Raw genomic sequence first — 21,582 nt, forward strand, 5'->3', positions numbered from 1 at the left:
TACACAACATATTCTTAACTATGAAAGGTCAAGAAAATAAAAAGTTTTCTTTTTAAATGTAAATCAGATGATGTTAATTCTCTGCTTATAACCCTCCTATGGCTTCCCATGAAAAGAAAACACAAGTTCCTTCATCTCGCCAACAGGGTCCATAAGATCTGGGCCCTGATCCTTCCAGATACCTTCTTAAATGCCCTCCTCTCTCCCCTAACTCACTCCCCACCAGACACTAGTTTCTACCATAGGGCCATTGTCCACACCAGTCTCTCTTCCTTAAATACTAGCTTTTGACCATGAGCTTGCCCTTGGCTGAAAGAGCCTTCCCTCAGGCCTACCTGACAGACACACCTAAGATGCCCTTGCCCTCACCTTCCGCTGTTATTTTGTTTCTTCTTAACACTTATGAATATTTGAAATTGCCATATTTAGTCTATTTTTTTTTTGTATCTATTCTCCTATTAAAACATAACACCTATGAGAACAAGGGCTTTTTTTTTTTCTTGTCTAGTTCATAACTGTTTTCTCCAAGTCTAGCAAAGAGGCCTGCACAGAGGAGACTTCCAAACTTACGTTGAATGAATGAACAAACATATTTGGAGTGGTTTGTTCAAAATATAAGGTTGATGTTACTAGGTAAATTTTTTCTTACACCAAAATAAAATATTTCAAATAAAATATTAATAAGCAAAATTATTTTAAACACAATAGTTAAGCTTAAATAAATTCAATGGAGAATACTCGACTAATATGAATGAATTATCACCACATAATTTATCTTTTTTGAAAATACACATTTTTGTGGGATGGATTGATTTTTTTCCGTAGAGAGTAAAACCATTGTATTACTGGAGAACCTATAAAACAAGTAAGAATGTAATATTTACAAACTAAAAATCTAGAATTAGATCAGTTGTTGAATATACATATGCAATATGCAAAAAAGAAATACTAGTTTCAAAATCCAGAAAAAAATGGGGTGAAGATGGAGAAAATATTCTAAATATTTGAAGATGAAAATATATTTGTAACTAGTCAATTTAATTTAAAAATAGTAAGTGTCACAAAATGGGTGTCACAGTAATACTGTTCTGTTTATTCATTAGAGATCTGATGGAATGACCCTATAGTTAATATTTCACCAGTTTGTATCTTCCTCCTATTTCTTTATTGCTTATCAGCTTCCTTTTTCTCTAAAGATCCCAGGTTATAGATGGGGTTGGGGAGTAAGTATTAATTTGCAGAGAAGCAGTTTATTACATGGCCATTTTAAGTAACTCCCAAATCCTTGTGCAAACATGGATCACGGGCTGAGCTTTTAATGAGTATGAATGCTGTCAAACTAGGATTTCAAGTATTCTCAAGTTAAATGCTAAAAGTGTTTTATTTCCAGTGACTAAAGAACTAGTTATTTTGGAATTATATATAACTCTGAGTACAAAGTAGTCAAGATTCTATCTGTGCCTTTCAACCCTTGGTTCCTATGAATTAAAAGTAGTCCAATCAGCCAGGTTAGAATAACTTTCGGATTATCAATCAATAACACTTAGACCATGCTTCATGTCTAAATCAGTTTATACAAGTTTCTACATTCAAACACATTTTTAAAAATCTTTAAGAAGATTTTTAAATCTTTAAGAAGCTGATAATATTAACATTCAGAAAGAACTATAATCCAGAAGTCTAAAAATTGGCAATGTCTTTCAAATTTCTTTCGTGTTAAAATTACAACTTAAAATTACAGGTACATTATCTACCTCTTAAATGCAAAATCACACACCTGCACATACACCAAATTTACACAGACAAGAAATACAAGATAGATAGTGATGATTCACTTTACCAAAGGACATGCCACTAAATGTCTTATAACTACTTCATGTATGACAGGATATAGCTTCTTCACAAAATCATGTACACCTAGAAACTGTTTTCTTTTTTAATTAATGGTATTGATAATATTACTGCCAATAAGACCACACTGAGTTATGCTCTGTTCTCTCAAAGATGCCAAAACACGGCCACATGTGTTATCTTTTTCCATTCACTCTTTCAATGAGATTGGTAGTTTAAGACCTCATCACCACAAAGTTGCTTCATTGTAGTAATGGCAAACTGAGCAATTAATAGACCTGTCAGCAGTCACAAAACAAGTTTATAGAAAAACTGGAGTGTATTTGTGATCTCATTTTCTCCAACTAGGCAATGTAGCTTTCTTTAATTTTATCCAAGTGATCCCATAAAATATAAACATTAAAGTCTATGGCCATGCTACCCTGAACAAGCCCAATCCCATCTGATCTTGGAAATTAAGCAGGGTTGGGCCTGGTTAGTGCTTGGATGGGAGACCACCTAAGAAGACCAGGTGCTGTAGGCGTAAAAAATAAAAAAATAAAGGATTATAAACTGACAAGGTCCTTGCAATCCGTGAGGTCAACCAAGGGTTGCCTCACCTAAAAAAAAAAAAAAAATACACACACACACACACACACACACACACATACATATACATATATATATACATACATAAAAAAGTAATTTGGTCATTAATAGATAATCTATTGAAGTTGCCTTACATTGCAGCATTTAAGCTAGATTCCAGAACCACAGAACTAATATTTTGGATTCTAAATTAAGTTCCATAATAAAAGAAACCAAGCTTTAATAGGATATTATATTATTAGTTCAAAATGCACCCTTTCCCCACCCCTCACACCAAATTGCTGTTTTGCCTGAGCTTCAAAGGTCTTTGGGACTCAAGGAAATCTTCTCTATTAAAAAAAAAAAAAAAAAAGAGAGAGAGACATCATTGCTTCATAGTATGTTAAACTCTAGAAGTGTAATAGAACTTTTCTTATATGTGAAAATTTTACTTCATTCTCAAGTAAAATTTGTATATTTTAATCAGATTATATTTTTCTTTATAAAAATATTCACAGAATTTCATTAGCCTTAGTCTTGCTTTCATTGCATTTCCTCTCTTCTTGAATAATATTAGACAATGGTCTCACTGCAAGGGGTTAATAAGATATTGTTCCAGAAATGGAACTCCAGGAAAATCATACTAATAAATCAAGTTCTACTTGTTTGGACATCTGATATATATTTCCAGCAAACGCTTTTTAGAACCTGAAAACTAGTTCTCCATTTTTTATTTTTCTAGCAATTTAGTGATAAAAACATAAAAAATAAACATAAGCTATTTCTAAATTCCAGAAAAATTTGTTGGCTGGGATTCAGGCTGTTCAATTCCTAATGCACATAAAGAGTGCTCTATTAATGTTACTGTCTGACTGTTATTGTTAATTCTAAAGGGTTATTTCTCTTAACCTAAGCAGTTGCTTAATTTTTGCTGAAAGTATGATTTTCTTTTCTTTATTCCAGCGTGTTTAGATTAATATGCCATTACTATTTTAAGTTTAATATGCATTCATTGAAAAAAAAAAAAGTTTTTGAGTATCTGTAGTTCACATTCCAGGATCTTGTGACTGTGAAACAGTTTACCATCTGGCACTGATATGGTCAGATAATAACTTAGTAGAATTTGGAGGTATGATGCTCTTAAATGATGAAAAGATCTTCTTACAGTAGTTTTTTTTATTTTTCATCAATGGAAACAGTCAGTGCCTCCCCCCACCCCTGCATTGTTCTTCCTAAATGTACTTCCTATACATTGTTTCAAATAAAGTATTTGAAGAAAGTACCGAGTGTAGGACAGTCAAGCTGGGGACTCTGGAGCAGTAATCAAGGATTCCTACATTTCCACCTAGGATTTCTGGGTGCAGGCATGGAACCAGGGTAGCTGCATTAAGACCCCTGGTCTTCAGATTTGAGATTCGAGGGATATCCCCCAATTCTAGTGAGTTAGGCTACCATGTTAACTTACTATCAACTCTCCACACATGAAGCATACATACCTGCATGCACATCTTGCTTTTTATCATTTTAATTAGTTATGTGAAGGCTTTTAATCCTTTGTGGACCAACCATGAATTATGTAGCTTTTTGTAGCATGATGATAGTTATACGATTTTTTGTCTTCTGTAAAATGATTCCAAACTTAATTGCAACAACCAGAATTCTTATTTCTTCGTAGGAGTTTTATGCAATAAATTCTCTACATTTTTAAAGGGCAAATGTATAAAAGAAGCTAGAGCCTTTAAAACTTTTGGAAAACGTACTTTTGAAAGAATTATTTTATTAGTTTAAACACACACACATCCTTAAACATAAATAAAACACTTAACTTTATCTTATTTTTTTAAAGATCTCTTTTGACATCTTTAATCCCATCCTTTCTGGAAATACAGCCCACTTACTGATCTCTTCTAAATTATCTTAATCATCACTTTCATTTCATAATAAATCCTTTCCAGTTCTTTAAGGAGAAATGGTCTTACGGATCAAGATTTTTCCTTAAAATGTGTGATTTGAGAGTACCATAACAAGTAATCAAGAACTTTATGTAATAACATAATGTAATGAGACAAGCAAGTATATGATACTATTTTTCCAAAAGCTGCATGATCATCCATTGATCACCACTTTTAACAATCTGGTAAATCAAATCTAAATTAAATTAAGCTTTTAAAAGTTCAAATTGAATTTAACCAGTTGATCTAATTTGATGGAAAACTGTCTCTAACTAAAATTACAGATTTAGAAATGAAACATTTCCATTAGCTATCTCTGCCACAATAGCAGCATAATGTTACACATTGTTCCTTTACTCTCTCCCACCCCCTTAAGAAACAAGGATGTTATTATATGGTCTTATTTCCCACCCTGGCCTCGGTTACCTGGGTTTGGAAGACATGGTTTCTACTAAGGTTAAAAGACATATTTCTGTATATTATTTACAACTAAGGACCTAAAAAGTTCTCTGTAAATTTTAATTATCAAAACATCCTTTAGGATAAAAAAGTATTTCTACTCTTCAAAGATTAGAGAACTGAGTATAATAAATACCTGATTTATGTAAGTGATCATGATATGACTGATAAAGCTATAGATGACATTTTGATTTCCAGCAAGGCTTCTTAAATTTTACCTAAATTATATATTAAAATGTCAAAGTTCAAGAGCTTCCTTCCTCATTTTTCTTAACTGTTTAAAAGAATGGCCTTACCACTTTCTTTTGCCAGTAAGTAGCTAAAAGATAATAAATTTGTCAGCACTTTCATAGCTACTATCTGTACTGGGACAGGAAAGGGTGCTTTCTGCATTGTTCTGGTTTTCATGGCTCAATCCAAACCATATAACATTCTGGCTCCAACTAAGAGTTTCAGAATAAACAAAAGAAAGAAGTGTAACTATTTAACGCAGTAGGTTCTACATTTATGGAGCCCATAAGCTGATTTCCTGGGGAAAGTAACAACAGTCTCAAGACTTTAAATGAACTCTTGGATGCTGGAATCACAGCAAATTCAAGAAAATTAGGAATATGTTGGTAACCTCTACTCTTTTTTTAAACTGACCTCACCCTGGGCAAGTAACCATCTCCTGATGCCATTGTTGGAGGCGATTTCTGGCTGAAAGATCATTTTTCTGACTCAATCTGGCTTGCTTTTCTTGGTTAATTATCCCCATTTCTCTCAACATTTCACTCCTCTGACTATAGTTGTCAACATTTATCTTCAAGAAAGATTTTTTTAAGGGATTCGGTTCCTTCAGCCGTCTCCCTCTTTATCCTAGCTAAATTCCCCCAGCCCCCACGCCATCGCCCTTGTTTCACTAAGATTTTGCTAAACATTAGACACAGCACATGATCTCCAGTCTTCACTGTCTGGAAACAGATATAAAAACATTCGATTGGCGAGGTTGTAAGCTTCCCTGGGCTTGGAATTTGAGTTATTAGCTCTTCAACTCATAAAACCCTATAGTGCAAAATTTAAATTTAAAAAATTTAAAATAAAAAACCGCTCCCCCTTTTTTAACCTTTAGCCACGCCCACTGCCTCCCCTCAATCCTCCACGCGAAACTGCAGGAAACCGGAGGGGGCGGGGCGGTGACGTCATGACGCCGGTGCGTCACGGAACGGCGGCGGCTACGGCGCTGGCGGTGGCTACGGCAGCGGCGGCATTTTAGTCGACAGCGGCGGCGGCAGCCGGGCTGCTGCTCCTCCCAGCATCCCTGGCGCGGCCATTTCAGCCCCATCTTGGCCGAAGGGAGGGAGCTGCAGCCGCCGCTTCAGCAGTTTGAATTTCAGTTTCTTCAGGGTCTGCGAACCCGGCGCACCGAGGAGGAACCGAAGAAGTTCCCGCTGCTACCTCACAGCAAGAGCGCCTCCGCTCGCCAGCCAGTCGGCCGCCGCCCCTTACTCTCTCAAGAGCCGCGAGGGGAGGCCGGGACTGCCGCCGCCTGCGGGGGTGGCTCCCCTGTGAGGGGAGGACTGAGCCGGCTTTTCCCTCTTTCCCCCGGAGTGGGTTTCCGCCAGAGACAGTCAACATGTCCCTGGGGCTGAGCTCCGGCTAGAGCCGGGGAAGGAGGGCCGCTCGCCCGCGCTGAAGCTCCGCCGCCAGCCCGCGACCCCTGGCAGGCGCTGACGCCGGCACCGGCCTGCGGAGCCCGAACGGGGCAGCACCGCCCCTCACGCCGCCGCCGCCGCCGCCGCCTCCCCTTCGCCCTCGCATTCCCACCCCCAGCCAAGGCCTGCTGACCGCGCGGAGCGCCGAGCTGGACTGACCACGGCGGCCTGGAGACCTGAGGAGGAAGCAGCTGGCCCGCCCCTGGGATCACGCTCTCGCCGCCACTGAGTGGATTGAATTGAGGCGCCGCCGCTGCCGGAGGCGAAAAAGAAGGAGGAGCCGCCGCGCGAGTGAGAAGGGGGCAGAGCTGAAGAGACCGACACAGAAGGAAACGGGGAGGAGGATGTCTCATAGAGCGGCCGGCGTTCAGATCCTCCCGTGACTCTCACAGCGGCGGGCCTCAGACCCCAGCGCGGACTCGGACTTTGTCTTTGGGGGCCCGTGCTCTGCCCTTCCTGGTTTCCGGCAAAATCGCGGAGAAGCCGGCGTGCCTCTCCACCCTTCAGCCTTCCTCACCATGTCCAAGATGCCGGCCAAGAAGAAGAGCTGCTTCCAGATCACCAGTGTCACCACGGCCCAGGTGGCCACTAGCATCACTGAGGACACCGAGAGCCTGGACGACCCGGACGAGTCACGCACAGAGGACGTCTCCTCTGAGATATTCGACGTTTCTCGGGCCACGGATTATGGCCCTGAGGAGGTCTGCGAGCGTAAGAGACGCAGAGTCCCGGGACGGTCTCCCCAAACCTCCTCCTGGACGGGCAGCTGGCAGCCGCGGCGGCTACTCCCGCCAACGGAGGAGGAGCGGTTTCAGCCCGGAGCGTGGTTGGGGCGCTGGCCAATACTCTGACGGCGGCCGCCACTTCAGCCACCTCCTCAGGAGCATCCAGCGCCCCCCCGGGCCCATCTGCCGGGCCAGGGACTGCAGCGCCATCGCAGCCCCCCACCACTTGTAGTTCCCGTTTTCGCGTGATCAAGCTGGACCACGGGAGCGGAGAGCCCTATAGACGTGGCCGATGGACGTGTATGGAATACTATGAACGGGATTCTGACAGCAGCGTCTTGACCAGGTCTGGAGATTGCATTAGGCACAGCAGTACTTTTGACCAGACTGCGGAGCGAGACAGCGGCCTGGGCGCCACCGGAGGGTCGGTGGTGGTCGTGGTGGCCTCTATGCAGGGGGCTCACGGGCCTGACTCGGGAACAGACAGTTCCTTGACTGCTGTGTCACAGCTACCCCCTTCGGAGAAAATGAACCTGCTGGCTTCGGCCCCGTCGCGGAGTTTTGGCATTGGGCCGCCCCAGCCGCCGCCGCCTCCCGTAGGTGGGGCTGTGGTTGCAAGCTCCGCTCCGATGCCGCCGTTCCCAGGAGCTGCGGCCGGGCCGCAGCAAATTATGGCAGCCCCGCAGCCAAACCAGCCCCAGGGAACCGGGACGGGCGCCGTCCCTCCGGGGCCCAGTGCACAGGGTCTGCCACTGACGAATGTAACCCTGGCGCAGACCGGCATTTCCCTGCAACCGCAGCCGGGCCCGGCCACCGGCGCTTCTGCGACGCAACAGCCCCAGCAGTTCGCGTATCCCCAGCCTCAGATTCCGCCGGGGCATTTGCTACCCGTCCAGCCCTCTGGTCCGAGTGAGTACCTGCAGCAGCACGTGGCCGGCCTACAGCCGCCGAACCCCGCGCAGTCCTCTGCCACCGGCGCCGGAGCGAGCCCATCCGCGGCGGCCAGCTTTCCGATGAGCACGGGCCAGAATGCCTCCGCTGGAGGCGCGCAGCTCATGGGTGCCTCTCCTCTGCCCAGTGAAGCCGTGGCCCCGGGGCCGGGACCCGTGCCAGGCGGACACGCCGCGCCTTTTCAGCCGGCTGGAGTCCCCCCGGCTGCTGTAGGAGGCGCGGGGCAGCCGGGCCTGGTTCCTACCGGGGCCGGGAAGCCCCATTCTGTGCCTCCATCGCAGATGGGTGGCAGCAGTACGCCGTCAGCCGGGCCTGGTGGCCCTCACGCCCTGGTGCCCGGAGTTCCAAACGTGCCTGCCGCCGTGCCCGCTCCAAGCGTGCCTAGTGTGTCTACCACTTCTGTTACTATGCCAAATGTACCCGCGCCTTTGGTCCAGTCGCAGCAGCTGAGCAGCCATACACCAGTCAGCAGAAGCAGCAGCGTAATCCAGCATGTTGGGCTGCCCTTAGCGCAAGGCACACCCAGTGTACCAACAAGTCTACCACAGTCTGACCTAAGCCAGTTTCAGACTCAGACCCAGCCTTTAATCGGGCAAGTTGACGATACTAGAAGAAAATCAGAACCCCTACCTCAACCACCACTTTCTCTCATTGCTGAAAATAAGCCTGTTTTGAAGCCGCCTGTTGCAGATGCCCTGGCAAACCCACTTCAGTTAACACCTATGAACAGTCTGGCCACCTCTGTATTCAGCATAGCTATTCCTGTCGATGGTGATGAAGACAGGTATGGAAATCTTATTTAAAATATTTGTTGGGATGCTTGGCCAAACGTTTAGGATGCAACTTTGGGAAAGTGTTTTTCATTTTGAGGCCCTCAGCATTTTTAAATATAAAAATTAGTTTGTGTTTAGTAAAGTTAATTTATCAGTTGTTGAAGACATTAGATTGCCGACGTGTGTAATGGTAGAATTATCTTGTCACAGTTCCTTAAAACTGAAGTGGATAAGGATGCAACGTTGTTTATTTTAAAAAGTGGATTTTAGCTTAATCCTCTCAATTTAGAGCTGGTAACTTAGTAGGTTATACCCGGTAGGATTGATTGTCCCTTTCTTAGATGTCAATCACACTTGATCATTTATGGCAGAGGCTTTTGTCTGTGAGTTTTGAGACAGACATAAAATTAGAAGTTTCCCATTCTGGAAACCCAGAAGGCCCTCCAGTAGAAAAAGATCCAAGTAAAGTATCTACCTCCTCCAAAGTATCTGGAAAGGCTGGAGAGAGAGTGGTGAAATGTCAAATCCAGCTTTGAAGAGCATATCTTCATTCAGCCTTTTAATGAAAAAAGCTAGAAAGTCAGGAGGCTTCCCAGTCACTCTAAGATACTTTTTTTTAAAGCAGAAGTGTATTTGAAGATGCTCTTATCTTCCATTAGTCTTTTTATTATAGGAAAGGGAGGTCTGAGATAAACTCTTTGGCAGTAGTAGAAGCTGTAGTTCTTGAAATTAGAGTAATTTTATAGTAAAAGGATAAATGTCAACAATTGGCTCCCTCAATTTAAGGGATGCTTTTAATAGTTTAAGTGAAAGTTGATGTATTGCCATATCAGTTTTACACAGTTGATATTTGGTTATGGTCTGATGAGGATTTTAAATAGTTTTGAGGAAAATATTAAAACTTGACATATCTAATGCAAATTTTTTAAAAAACTGACTTGTTACAAAGCTTTAAAATTATATTTAAAATTTCAGAGAAAGTTTCAGGTACTTCATAGACAGACATTTGCTGGGGTTTTTGAGAGGTTAATTTTAGATGTGCTAAAAGATCAACTATTTTATGGGTTTCTAGAATAATTTATGTAAAATACAGTGATCTGTTAAAGCACTTTCTTATGTTTCTTCTGAGTTTCCTTCACATTCTTAACTTTTCATTTCTAATTAGCCTTGTATTTTTGTTATATACTTCTGTTGGTTTGAAAATGCTCACTGAAATTCATCTTCTCTGCTTTTTGTAATTCAAAGTTCATCTTTTTTTATAGGTAATTTGCTTGTGGGGAGTCTTTCTTCCATTAGAGAACTCTTAGAGAATACCACGTGTCTATAAGTGAGCTCAGCTAGCTAGTCATTGAGAAATTTTATATGGATGGGACTACCAAGTAAAGAAACTGATTCCGCAAGCCACTCAGAAAAATTCCTCTTTACATTTGCTCCCATATTTTACTTTTCACACTTAAGGGCACACCTGAATGTGGATTGAGTTTAATCGTTCACCTCTGTAATAGTCAACAGGCCATCTTCCCTTTTCTACCTGCCAGAAGCCTTTTTTTTCTGATGGGTTCGTTAATAACCATTTGCTTACTTACCTCTCTGTTCCTTTTGTGTACTGCGTCCATATTTCTTCAAGAAGTAATGACTGGTTTTCCAACCTACCCCCACTCCCAGAACACATGCACACCTATGAATGAAGAATATTTTCTCTCCACACCTCTCTCAGTTTACAGTATATGCAGTTAAATTCCTCATAACTTTAATATGATATGGTGTGAAGCACATAGATCTGTTGACAAATGGAAACTCTGGGATATATTCTTTAGGGTATGACCTCAGTGATGCATTTATATCCCCTATCTTTATTAAAGGAGTTAATAATTTCAAGAATCTCTAAACATGTGAAAGTTTGAACTACAGATACTACTGTATCAGTGTCCTTATCAGTCGCAACAGTTAATCCAGTGCATGGGTTTTGATGGGTGTGTAGTCCTATTTTAAATGCTGCACTTCCCTCCTCCACCCAGTCTTTTAAAATCTGCATTGCTTACCAAATGTACATTTCTAATTTTTTTTAAGTCTTTCATTGCTTTTTAATTTAACATGCTAGTTTCCAAGATGTAATCTTACACATTTGACTATTTTGTCATTGGACCAACACACCTGGTGAAGGAATAAATCCATTGAGTAGAAACAGTTTTGTTTCGTTTTGTTTTTTAATGGAAAAGCCTTTGTAAAGGGGCGTTTTAAAGTTATATGCTTAAAATTAAATTTTTCCAGGCGTATGTTTAAAATATTGAGTTGAGTACTTCTGAGGAGGTGGTACTAACAAAATTGTAACTTTACCATAGTGATTTTGGGTTGCATTATTAAATTCTGCATACAGTTTTATTTGCAGTCATTCAGATGTAAAATAAAACATTGGAGTGAGAGGTCTTGAGTAATTATGACTTAAACTCTATGAATAGGTTGACAGATTTCAGATCTTAAGAAAATAATTGTTAATAGGATGTTTACTTTTTTAAAAAAATGTTGAGAAAAGGGAAATGGAAGATGAACAAAAAATGATTGAGGTGATTTAGGTCGATATATTGAAAACTGTCTTGTGATTTTGGTTCCATTACCTAATACAAGGTTCTGTATTGGCTCATTTTGAATTTTAAAGAATCAAAAAAGACCTTGTATTAATACATCTTAGTATTATACCTTTAAAAGGGCTGATAGTTGTATATACAAAGTAAGCAAATGTCTTAAAGTTCTTAGTTGACTTTGCCCATTGATCATATATTATTAATTACCATAAAGTTAATATATCATTTTAACTTTTCTCTTTAGAAAGACTAATGATCACTTGAGATTCATCAAATTGATTTTGTGTAACTGGGGTTATAATGATGATTGAAAATATAGTTGTGTAGCCACTTTTACAGTGAACGTTACAAAATTTGTTTAAACTACCTATACACCTAACAGACTCTTTTTTGGTAAATGGGGGAAGTGCAAAATATTAATGGCCCTTTTTTGAAAGTTAATGCAGTACAGATCATTTTCCATAGATAGCTGACTAATGCAAACTCTGTAGGTCACATTCCAGAAACTCATGAATGGCTGCAATTGTGAACTTTCAACCACAACCAAAAGACTGTTGAAAACCTGATTGTAAGGATCTCTTATTGGCAAATATCTCTATCTTGTTAATGGTTTTATTTGTGTAGTTTGCTAATGATTACTGATAAAGTATTATAAATTATGAACGGTTAGTGGTGTGTTCTGGTATATGCTATAAACACAAATTTTGTTTGTAGAGTTACATATATATGAGATACACATACATATCTAAATATATATATATTTTTTAATGGAGTTAGGGGTTTTTTTTTACTTGACTGGTTAAGTGAGAGGATTATGTAAATGTGTATCAGGAGGCAGAACTGTAACTCTTACGTTTACTGTAAAATCCATAGATACTTTTTAGATCTCTGAAAGCCTTACATTTTTAATTTAGTCCTTAAAAATGAACGCTCCTTAAATCTGTGTTTCTTAGGAACTTATGTTTCTTTATATTGAATTGTGGAGATAATTTTGCCCTTTCAGCTTTACAGTTGATATTTAAATCACACACAAGATACCATCTTATGCCTAAGTATCAAGGATTTTGTAATCAAAGTGTAAAATCCTGTGTATGAGTGACATTATTTACTATAAAAATTGATGTTGGTGCATTCATCAGAGAGCTATGTTGATGACTAAAGTATGAAGTTGGTGACTTTAGTTATCAACGTAGTTCTAAGTAAAGGAAATTATAGATTTCCAGAAAGGCTAATGATCCAAAAGTGCCTGCAATTCCCAAAATCATGTTGTATGTATAGGACTATGGCCTTTTTTTTTTTTAACAGCAACATACTGTTTAAAATTTTGTGTGAACTAAATCATATAGGCTGAAACTGGTTGACTTTAGAAAACTTATGGGTTTGTATGTGTGAGCATAAGACATTCCAAGTAACTATTTTAGTTACCCATGTTTTTTCCTTGTAGAGGAAGGAAGGTATCTTGAACTAAATCGCCTTTATGAGAAGTCATTTTTTATAGTACTGGTCGTGAGGTATATATGTTTTCTAATTCCTGAGAATAATTGTAATAGCAGTCTATTTGATAGCACTAATTTGGAAATAATAAAACATGACACTGGATTTATGGCTCTGGTACTTGCTAATTTGGAATGGAGTTTAGTCTTTCTCTGCACCAAAAGAGATTAGAAGTAGTCATGCTCTCTAGTGTTCTCCAATAACAAAGAGCAGCCCCACCAATCAGATGGTAAAGAAACGAGAATGAATCTCTTTCCTGAGGAGTGCTCGATAGCGGAGTGTAAAAGGATCTTGACTTTTCTTTCCTAAAATGGCAAAATTTGGGGGATGTGAGGTTAAAGAGGGATAGCAGATAACTAAGACAGAGAAAATATAGCGAAATGACAAGAAATGTGGTCTCATAAGGACTGGGAAGACTTGTTACTAGTGAGGAACAGTGGTCTAATACTTTTAATCATTTTAAATGGGTATGCATTTCCCTTTCTAAACAGATACTGTTTATTTTTTAATTGCATTACTCTTTCAATACTTGTATGAGGAAGAGAGGCTGTACAAAACAGATCTCTTTGGTTAAATGTAGCCTGAATCATAATGTTCCCTAAGTAATTTCTTATTAATGGGAAGAGCAGATTTTTAATAAGAAATCTTCATAATTCAAAGTATGAACGGGTATGTATAGCAAAATTCTTGAATTGGAATAAATTCTTTAAGTTTTTATGTTAAACCAGTGGACTTGTAATTTGAAGCTGCCTTTTTAGATATGGTATAAAATACAAATTACTGCAGTCACAAAGAATATGCATACCTGAATCATTGGTATAATTTAGGTCTTTCCATAGCAATTCTAAACATACCAAATTACTCAATATTTATTATATTCTTAATCTGGCATTGTTTAGGACAAAAATTGGGACTCCATAAAGATTTAGGAACAGTGACCAGTTTCGATCATTACCTGATTTTCATGATATATTTTAATACATGCACTTCAGATTTGACTGACAAATATGTTGAGTCCCATATTGTTGATTATCTGCTTTACCTTTAAAAATATGCGTAATTTCTACTTTTAAATCAGGTGAATTAAATTTAATCTATGCTGCTCTGGGTTATTTACTTCTCAAATTTAAAGCCCCAAATCAGATAGTTCTTTGTACCAAAACTAACATTTGCTTAAAATAATGAACTCTCATGCTTTACGTTATACTTTTACATGTGACGGTTACGTGAAAATTCTACAGATCATTGGGCTGATTTTTAATAGTGATCCCCTAGGACAGTGGTCCCCATTACCCTGGCTGTGGACTGGTACCGGTCCGTGGCCTGTTAGGAACTGGACCACACAGGAGGTCAGAGCGGCTGGTGAGTGAGGGAAGCTTCATATGCATTTGCAGCTGCTCCCAGGGGCAGCATCACCACCTCAGCTCCACCTCAGATCATCAGACATTAGATTCTCATAGGAGCACCGGTCCCTGGTGCCAGAAAGGTTGGGGACCGCCAACCTAGGACACAGACTATGAATGAATGTCTTGCTAATTAATATGTTACTAATCAGAGTAGGCAAGACACATAAGTCTGAATTTTAAATTGCGTAAAGCCTCTTTTCCCGTAATCTTTCACTAAAATTTGACTAAAGAATATTGATGTATAGAAGAGAAACTGTGATTAATGGGTCAATTACTATAAATGCTGCTGGTGTATTTCAAATGTTATTTTTAATGTTTTAAGCTATTCTTCATTATTACACAAGTAAATTGTTTAATTTGTGAATGAAGGATATCCAAAGCAAAGTTTAAAGCCAACTGGTTTCTAAAGTAGAATTAGAATTCAGTTTTACTAAATGGCTTTGTAAGTTAAACCAAAACAAATTGTTATTTGGTGTATGGTCTACCTAGCCTTTGAAAACAAAACAAAAACAGAGGAGAGGGAAGCTCTTGTTCAAATAAAATCAATGGTGTGTTTAATTATGTATTAGCATGTTATATGAGTGACCATTACAGACAGTGGAGTCAGACATGTTGGCTGAAATCCAACTATGCTGCACACTTGAGGCATTTGACCTTGAGCTATAGCCTTCCAAGCCTCTTGTTTCCCCATACGAAAAATGGGAAAACCTGCCTTTGAGAGTTTGAGAGGATTAAATGAGTTATGCAAGTAATTTGTGAACAATCCGTAGATATGGCAGTTATGTATGACAGAATAGTATTTCAATGTCCATACTGCTCTCCCAGGTTACACCTTGACAAGCTACAAATCATATCAAGAGTCTTCAGTTTTGATCTGAAAGTGTAATTGAATGAAATGGATGTAATCAGAGAAAAGGAGACATTGTTTTAAGACAGGAAAGTCTTGAGATAGTAAGAAGTACAGCAAATTGTATTCTAATCCTGGCTCTTCTACCACTTAGCTGGTTTCTTTGGTCAAGTCATTTTACTTCTCTTAGTTTTCCTCGTTGGTAAAATTAGAATTTGAGGCTTGGTCAGATTTTAAGGTTCCCTATGTAAGAGTTCATACATTTAGGCACGTTATGTAAGAGCTGCCCGCTTAAGCCTTCTCCTTGTCAAAACCGTTTTCCTTCCACTCAACTATTGTGTGACAAAAAATGAAGTTTACGGAAACTCAATAAGTAGGTTGGATGCCCAAGAAAACATTTAAAGTGAATCTTAATCAACTTTCTTTGTGCTCTCTGAGTAGTAAGTACTGGGATAATCCTTCCCTTAACGATCTCAGGCTAAATGAAAATAATTAGCAAATAAATATAAGATGCTAATGGGAACAAGTTAAGATATCATGTCAGATTGATATGGGGAGGAACTAGTTAGACCGACTTAAAATTAATTTATTCTCTGCATAGGTAATACATTAATACAGTCCAAAATATACAAGAGTATAGATTGAAAGCCTTGCCTCTTTCCTCCATCCAAGTTTTTGACTTCAGATGCAACCCATTATTATGTGTGCGTTCTCCTGTAAGTGTATGGTTGCTATTAAAGGTGTTTCTTGAAGCTTTTATTATTAAAATATGTATCTTGGTACCATTTCAGTATCCTTTTTAGTGATTATTGTATATTTTTAATTAAAATCTTGTGATAAAGTTATGTGTAAGGAAATCCTGGGGGAGCTCGGAGTCTCAGAAGTCAGAGTTCTCATCCAGTGGAATGTACTAAATAGGTTGGTATACCTGGCTCTGTTTATGTTAGCCTTAAGTAGTTTGTTTGCCTCAATATTACCTCAGTAATGATGAAACATTTTGGTATATATAAAGATACTCTACCAAAAATTGATTTTTATACAGCATAATTTGGAAATTAACTCTATGTTAAACCAAGCTTAATTGTGTTAGACCCTATGTATATATAATCTGGTTTGACCTTTTAAGCAATTCTAAGTGTTTTCCTCCCCTTTTTTATGAGTTAAGGAAACTGATGCTCTGAGGATTTGAGTTACCTAGCTGTTAAGTGACAAAGAAAGCATGGATTCACACTCAGGCCTTCTGACTCCAAAGCCAATGACTGCTCTTGGATATTCCCAGAATTAGTTTTGTTGTATTATATTGCTAACTATAGGATGGAAGAAAAGAAACCTACTATAGCCACTGATCTGTTGTATTCTAATTCTTTACCTAAAGGATGTTTTTAATCATTTATAATCCCTAGATAATGTTGGACATGGTCCTTGTTCCTCTCCTTATTGCATTTCCCTGGTTTCTATTTAGAGATCTCTGGAGTTGAGTTTTGACATAAGAGAAGATAGTGACTGAGTTCAGGCCTCCTATACCTCATCCTTTAAGCTTCAATGATTTTTGTAGCTTAATTTTGAAGTATAGTATATATGTGTGTGTTTTTTCTCTCTGCTATAGTTACCCTACATAGATAGTATCTTAGTAAGGCAGATCACATTTGAATCACTTTGTGATGTAGTTTTTTCATGTACTTGGAAATTAATATGACAGACTAGTACATAAAGTCAGGGAGAAAAGAATATATTTTAATATATTTTATTCATTGGTTTTGAAAAATGTCTTCAAATAGGAAAACAACATTTTCATTTAGGTGGCTGAAATAAATTCAGAATAAACCATACCTCTTCCTAAGAAGTACTTCATTGGCTCTATATTTAGATTAGTAGTTTACATTGACAGTCAAATATGTTGTTAGGAAAATGGTTTCAAATTTTATTTCTTGGGCAGTAGAGAATTTGTCACCAGTGCTGCATAAAATTTAATATTTCTAATAAATGTTTTAATAAGTTGCCTCTTGGTTCCTTCAGATTTCAGAGACTGTAACCTTGAAATGAACCCCCATTAACAGCATTTTTCTTGGGCTCTTAGTTTCCTCAATTTTGTCATTCTAAAACAGAAGTCTTTGATAATCAAGCCCTTCAGGATTTACAAATGAGTCTTTTGAAGTTCTTGATCAGCTAGGTTTCACAGACTTGACTCCTTTAATCTATGCCCATTACTCTATGTTTTGACTAATTATTGTTGCTATTAGCTAAAAATCCTTCAATTTATGGATACCATCCCAACTGAAGTATTCTAGAAACCAAAAATTTCATATTTTATGAGATTGTCTTTATCCTTGGAATATAGACTATTTACGTTTTTCTTCAGTACATGATTGTATAACTCCATATAGCTTCTTCACTTTGAATATATGTAGAAAGTGATTGTTAACTGAAAGCTTTTGCATCCTAAATGTGTTTGTTCTGACATGTTCTAAGGACTTTAAGTCCACGTATAGTATTTTATTTCACAGATTTTTCTCACCCCAAAATATACGACTAACTACAGATAAATTCTTTTTTTACTTCTACATTTAACTTACGAGGAGCATTTCATTAGTCCGTGCTGTAAAAATGCTGGAATTTCAGAACTTAAATCATATGACTTCATTTAAAACCAATTTATTTGGTATATGAATTTGATTCAAATTAAATATATATGTATATGTTTTTCCAGAGTCAGGGGATCTGAGGTTATTTTAAAGAATGCCATCCTTATAAATATATTAATACTCTAATGAATTTTAAATTTCAGACTTATAGAATAACTTCCAAGTTTACTCTTTGTTATTCTCTTATATTTACTACCTTCCTTTTTGAGTCACTCTGTTTATTTTAAATCCAAGGTCTCCAAACAGACCTGTGTGAATAGCATATTTGTTCCCATATGGTCCTGGATAACCCTTGTAAAAAAGCCAAATTGAGTTTTCAGTTGGTTTAGTCGGCTTTCATTTAATTTGGCAGACTGATTTCTAAGTATAGTGAAACAAGGGGCCTGACAAATATATCTTGAGAGGGAGGATACAAGCTGTTAAATAAACAGTAGTTAGCAGCCTCTTAATCCTTTCTTGATATTAGTAGGTCTAATCAGTGCCTTTGATTGCCTTGGACATAGTCAAGAAAAAAATAGTTAAAGGAATAGAAAGGAGTTGAAGAAGGATAAGCAAAGAAGTACACATACTGAAAACTTCCAATTAATCAAACAGTTGCTTTGGTGACACTCTGGCATCTAGTGTCTGTCTGCCTTTCCTAGTTTTGTATCATCTAAAAGGTACCCTTACTGGTTAAAATTAAAAATGCCTTTTAAAAATGTTTTTAAGAAATTCAGTAGATAACAATGAGTCTTAATCTGAGTTTTGAAGTCATAGAATTCTATTGTGTATTTGTTTTGTTTGTTGGTATTAATACTTGATTGCTATTCCAGTAGAACTTAAAAGTAGTTTTATTATTGGGCTAATAACACTGCAGAGACTCTTAAGGTACTTGTTAGCATCTCATAATTGCTGTATTGTATCTGAACCTCGTTTCGATGATGATAACTCGTTTATTGAGCATTGACTATGCACCAGGAGCTCTGCATATAGTCTCAGTTCTTGAACCACTCTGCAAGACTAGTAATATTATGATTTAACTGATGGAGACAGACTGGGACCAGATTGCTACCTACTAACTCTGTGACATAAGCAAGTTATTTCTATCTGACCCAGTTTTCTTATCTGTGAGATGAAAATAATAATAGCATCTACTTCTTAGGGCTGTTACAGAATTGAGGTAATAAATGTAAAACACTTAGAATAGTGTCTGGTATGTAATAAGCACTCAATATCTGTAGCTTGTTACAGTTATTCTACAGCATGGATCAAGAATTTTAGGGTATTGTTTCAAGTTTTTGTGAGCTCCTTAACGTACGGGTTGGGGGTGGGGGAGACTTTGGAAATATTCTGAGGTGGAGGGGGAGCTGCTAGAGAGCAGATTTTTCAAAAGTTTAGTCTCCCAGAGAAACCACTCCTGAGATATGAAGTGAATCATGCATGCTGGAATCCTCCCCCGATGAGCCTATCAGTGGACATTGTATGGAAATATCTAGGGAAAGTGTCCCCAGGGAATTGTAGGAATGGATGGTGATTAAGGTATGGTGAATAAGCTCTTACCTCCTAATGTGGGACTTATATTAATACAAGAAGTTAGCTGCCATACAATTGCAATATCATTTTTTATCTTAACCCAGAGAAACCACACATGAATAAATAGATTCTGAAGGTTGAAACAGTGTCAAGTCCAGGGTTTATCATCAAACCCTATCGAATAGATCCAACAAAGAATTTTTCTATTATGAAGGTACTTAGCTTGTTTCGCATGTACCTCAGAACAGCTTTGTTAAACTGCTAAACATATATAGGCATTTATAAAGTCATCTGATATAGAGTAGTGTTGATTAGCCTATAAACTGGTCACATTCATATGTATAGAGACATGTACACACAATTGAATACAAGTTAGTATTTAATTTGATCTCTATTACCGCTTTCTTTTAGAACTATGATCCTGAATTGTGTTCTGGGTCTGCTGGATTTTGTCCAGTTTTAATTTCTTTCAGAATGCTTTTAAGCAAGCTATGTGGCTTTTTCTTTTTATTGAAGCGGTTACATTATTTAAAAATCTAAAATCTTTTATCTTTTTTTTTGGAAAAGTAGTTATTTTACTATACTTTCTCAATCTCATTTCCATTTGATTCTTGGATCTCACAGGAATCCTTCATCTGCTTTCTACCAAGCGTTCCATTTGAACACGTTTCAGGAATCAAAGAACCTCTGGGATAGGTATGAATACTTACATATGGAATGCATACATGCAAAAGTGTATGCATGAATTGCTTTGCACTGTACTTGTTTCTCATCACTAAAACTGATCCTTGTTGTAGGGGGGTGGGGAATCACCTATCTAGCATGGGACAAAGCAGCAAAATAAACCAAAAGAACAATCTATTTTAAATAGAATATAAACTTTTTTTTTAATTGAACTTCTAATTATATTTACTTTTTGGAAGGATTTACATATTCTGTTGGATTTTATTATATGAAATATTTAGTCACCTATGTGTATTTTAATGTAAAAATATATTCTATACACTACTTATAATTATTTTAATTTTATGCTATTTTATATGATTTTCCGTAAGAGCATTAGTGACTTAAAACAAAATGTTATTTTATATTAAGAAATTGGAGAAGAGACCAGACGAGAATATCAATGTAGTAGTCATTGTTTAACTCTTGGTGAAAAAATTTAATATCAAGCTCATTTGCTAGAATTTACTAGATCTGTGTAACTGTTTTGTAAACTCCTAAAATGGTTTATTTTCTCACAGAAATGTATAAATTTTATTTTTAACTTTTTAAAATATTGAATGAAGTTGGAGTTCATTTATGGCAAAAGATACTTTGGTTTATCTTTCTGCTTTTAAAATACACATTTTAAGTAGTATATGCTGTGTTCAGTTATTTTGCTGAATATTTATTAGCACTCCATCATTCTGTGTCTAATAGAAGTTGAGCACAAATGATGTTTTTAAAATTCACACAAAGCTTTGTAAAATTCTTTTAACTCTGCCTGGCAACGCATTTGTGTCCTCTGGCATAGTTTGGATAACACTCATGGACTCAACTCTGTCTCTTTCATTAGAAAAGAGTATTGCTTAAGTGCATGTACATATCATGTTAAGACCTGATCTACATTGCCTAGAAATGGTAACAGTCTTTAAATTCTTCAGCTTAATTTGCTGTGTTTGTCACTCTAGAGAAATTTTCTAACAGTTTTTTTTATTATTATGTGTTTCTTACTAAAAATGTTTTTAAATAGCTACTTGTAGGACAAGAAGTTTTAAAATTTACAGTACCATGTTTATAAATTCAGTTTTAAAATTATACGGCTATAGCAGTATAATTTAAGATATAAATGTAAATTGTGACATGAAACAATCTTGAAGGTTTTATCATTCAAATGGCTTACCAGATTGTAGCCAGGGTGAATATTTTCAGGTGTACTTTTACTTTTAGAAAAAGGAAAAGCACACTGTATTTAGAAATGTAATAAGAACAGTTTTCAGATATGTGATAATTTATTTCAAATAGTTAACTTTAACGAGCTACCATGACATTAATATGAATGATATCCATTGTTTTCATCAAATTAATGTAGAAAGGTTTGAGCTTTATTTTTTATAATTTGGATTTAATATTAAAAAGGTTTCT

The 21,582-nt window shown here is 37.6% G+C and overlaps 1 protein-coding gene and 1 non-coding gene across 2 annotated transcripts in view; both read left to right on the forward strand.

Moving 5' to 3' along the window:
• The first annotated feature begins 2,255 nt into the window (after positions 1-2,255).
• On the forward strand, positions 2,256-2,374 carry LOC112474534. The gene has a single exon (XR_003044385.1). It is a non-coding gene; the product is annotated as a 5S ribosomal RNA (ribosomal RNA).
• A 4,164-nt stretch (positions 2,375-6,538) lies between these two features.
• TSC22D2 (TSC22 domain family member 2) overlaps positions 6,539-21,582 on the forward strand; it is a 44,941-nt gene continuing 29,897 nt past the window's right edge. Inside the window, 3 exon segments of the mRNA XM_006926215.3 lie at positions 6,539-7,234; positions 7,237-8,983; positions 20,080-20,151. Of these exon segments, the coding sequence (XP_006926277.1) occupies positions 7,042-7,234; positions 7,237-8,983; positions 20,080-20,151 (2,012 nt within the window). The 5' untranslated portion in view covers positions 6,539-7,041.

Source organism: Pteropus alecto, unplaced genomic scaffold, assembly GCF_000325575.1.
Source record: "Pteropus alecto unplaced genomic scaffold, ASM32557v1 scaffold239, whole genome shotgun sequence".
Classification (NCBI taxonomy): Eukaryota; Metazoa; Chordata; class Mammalia; order Chiroptera; family Pteropodidae; genus Pteropus; species Pteropus alecto.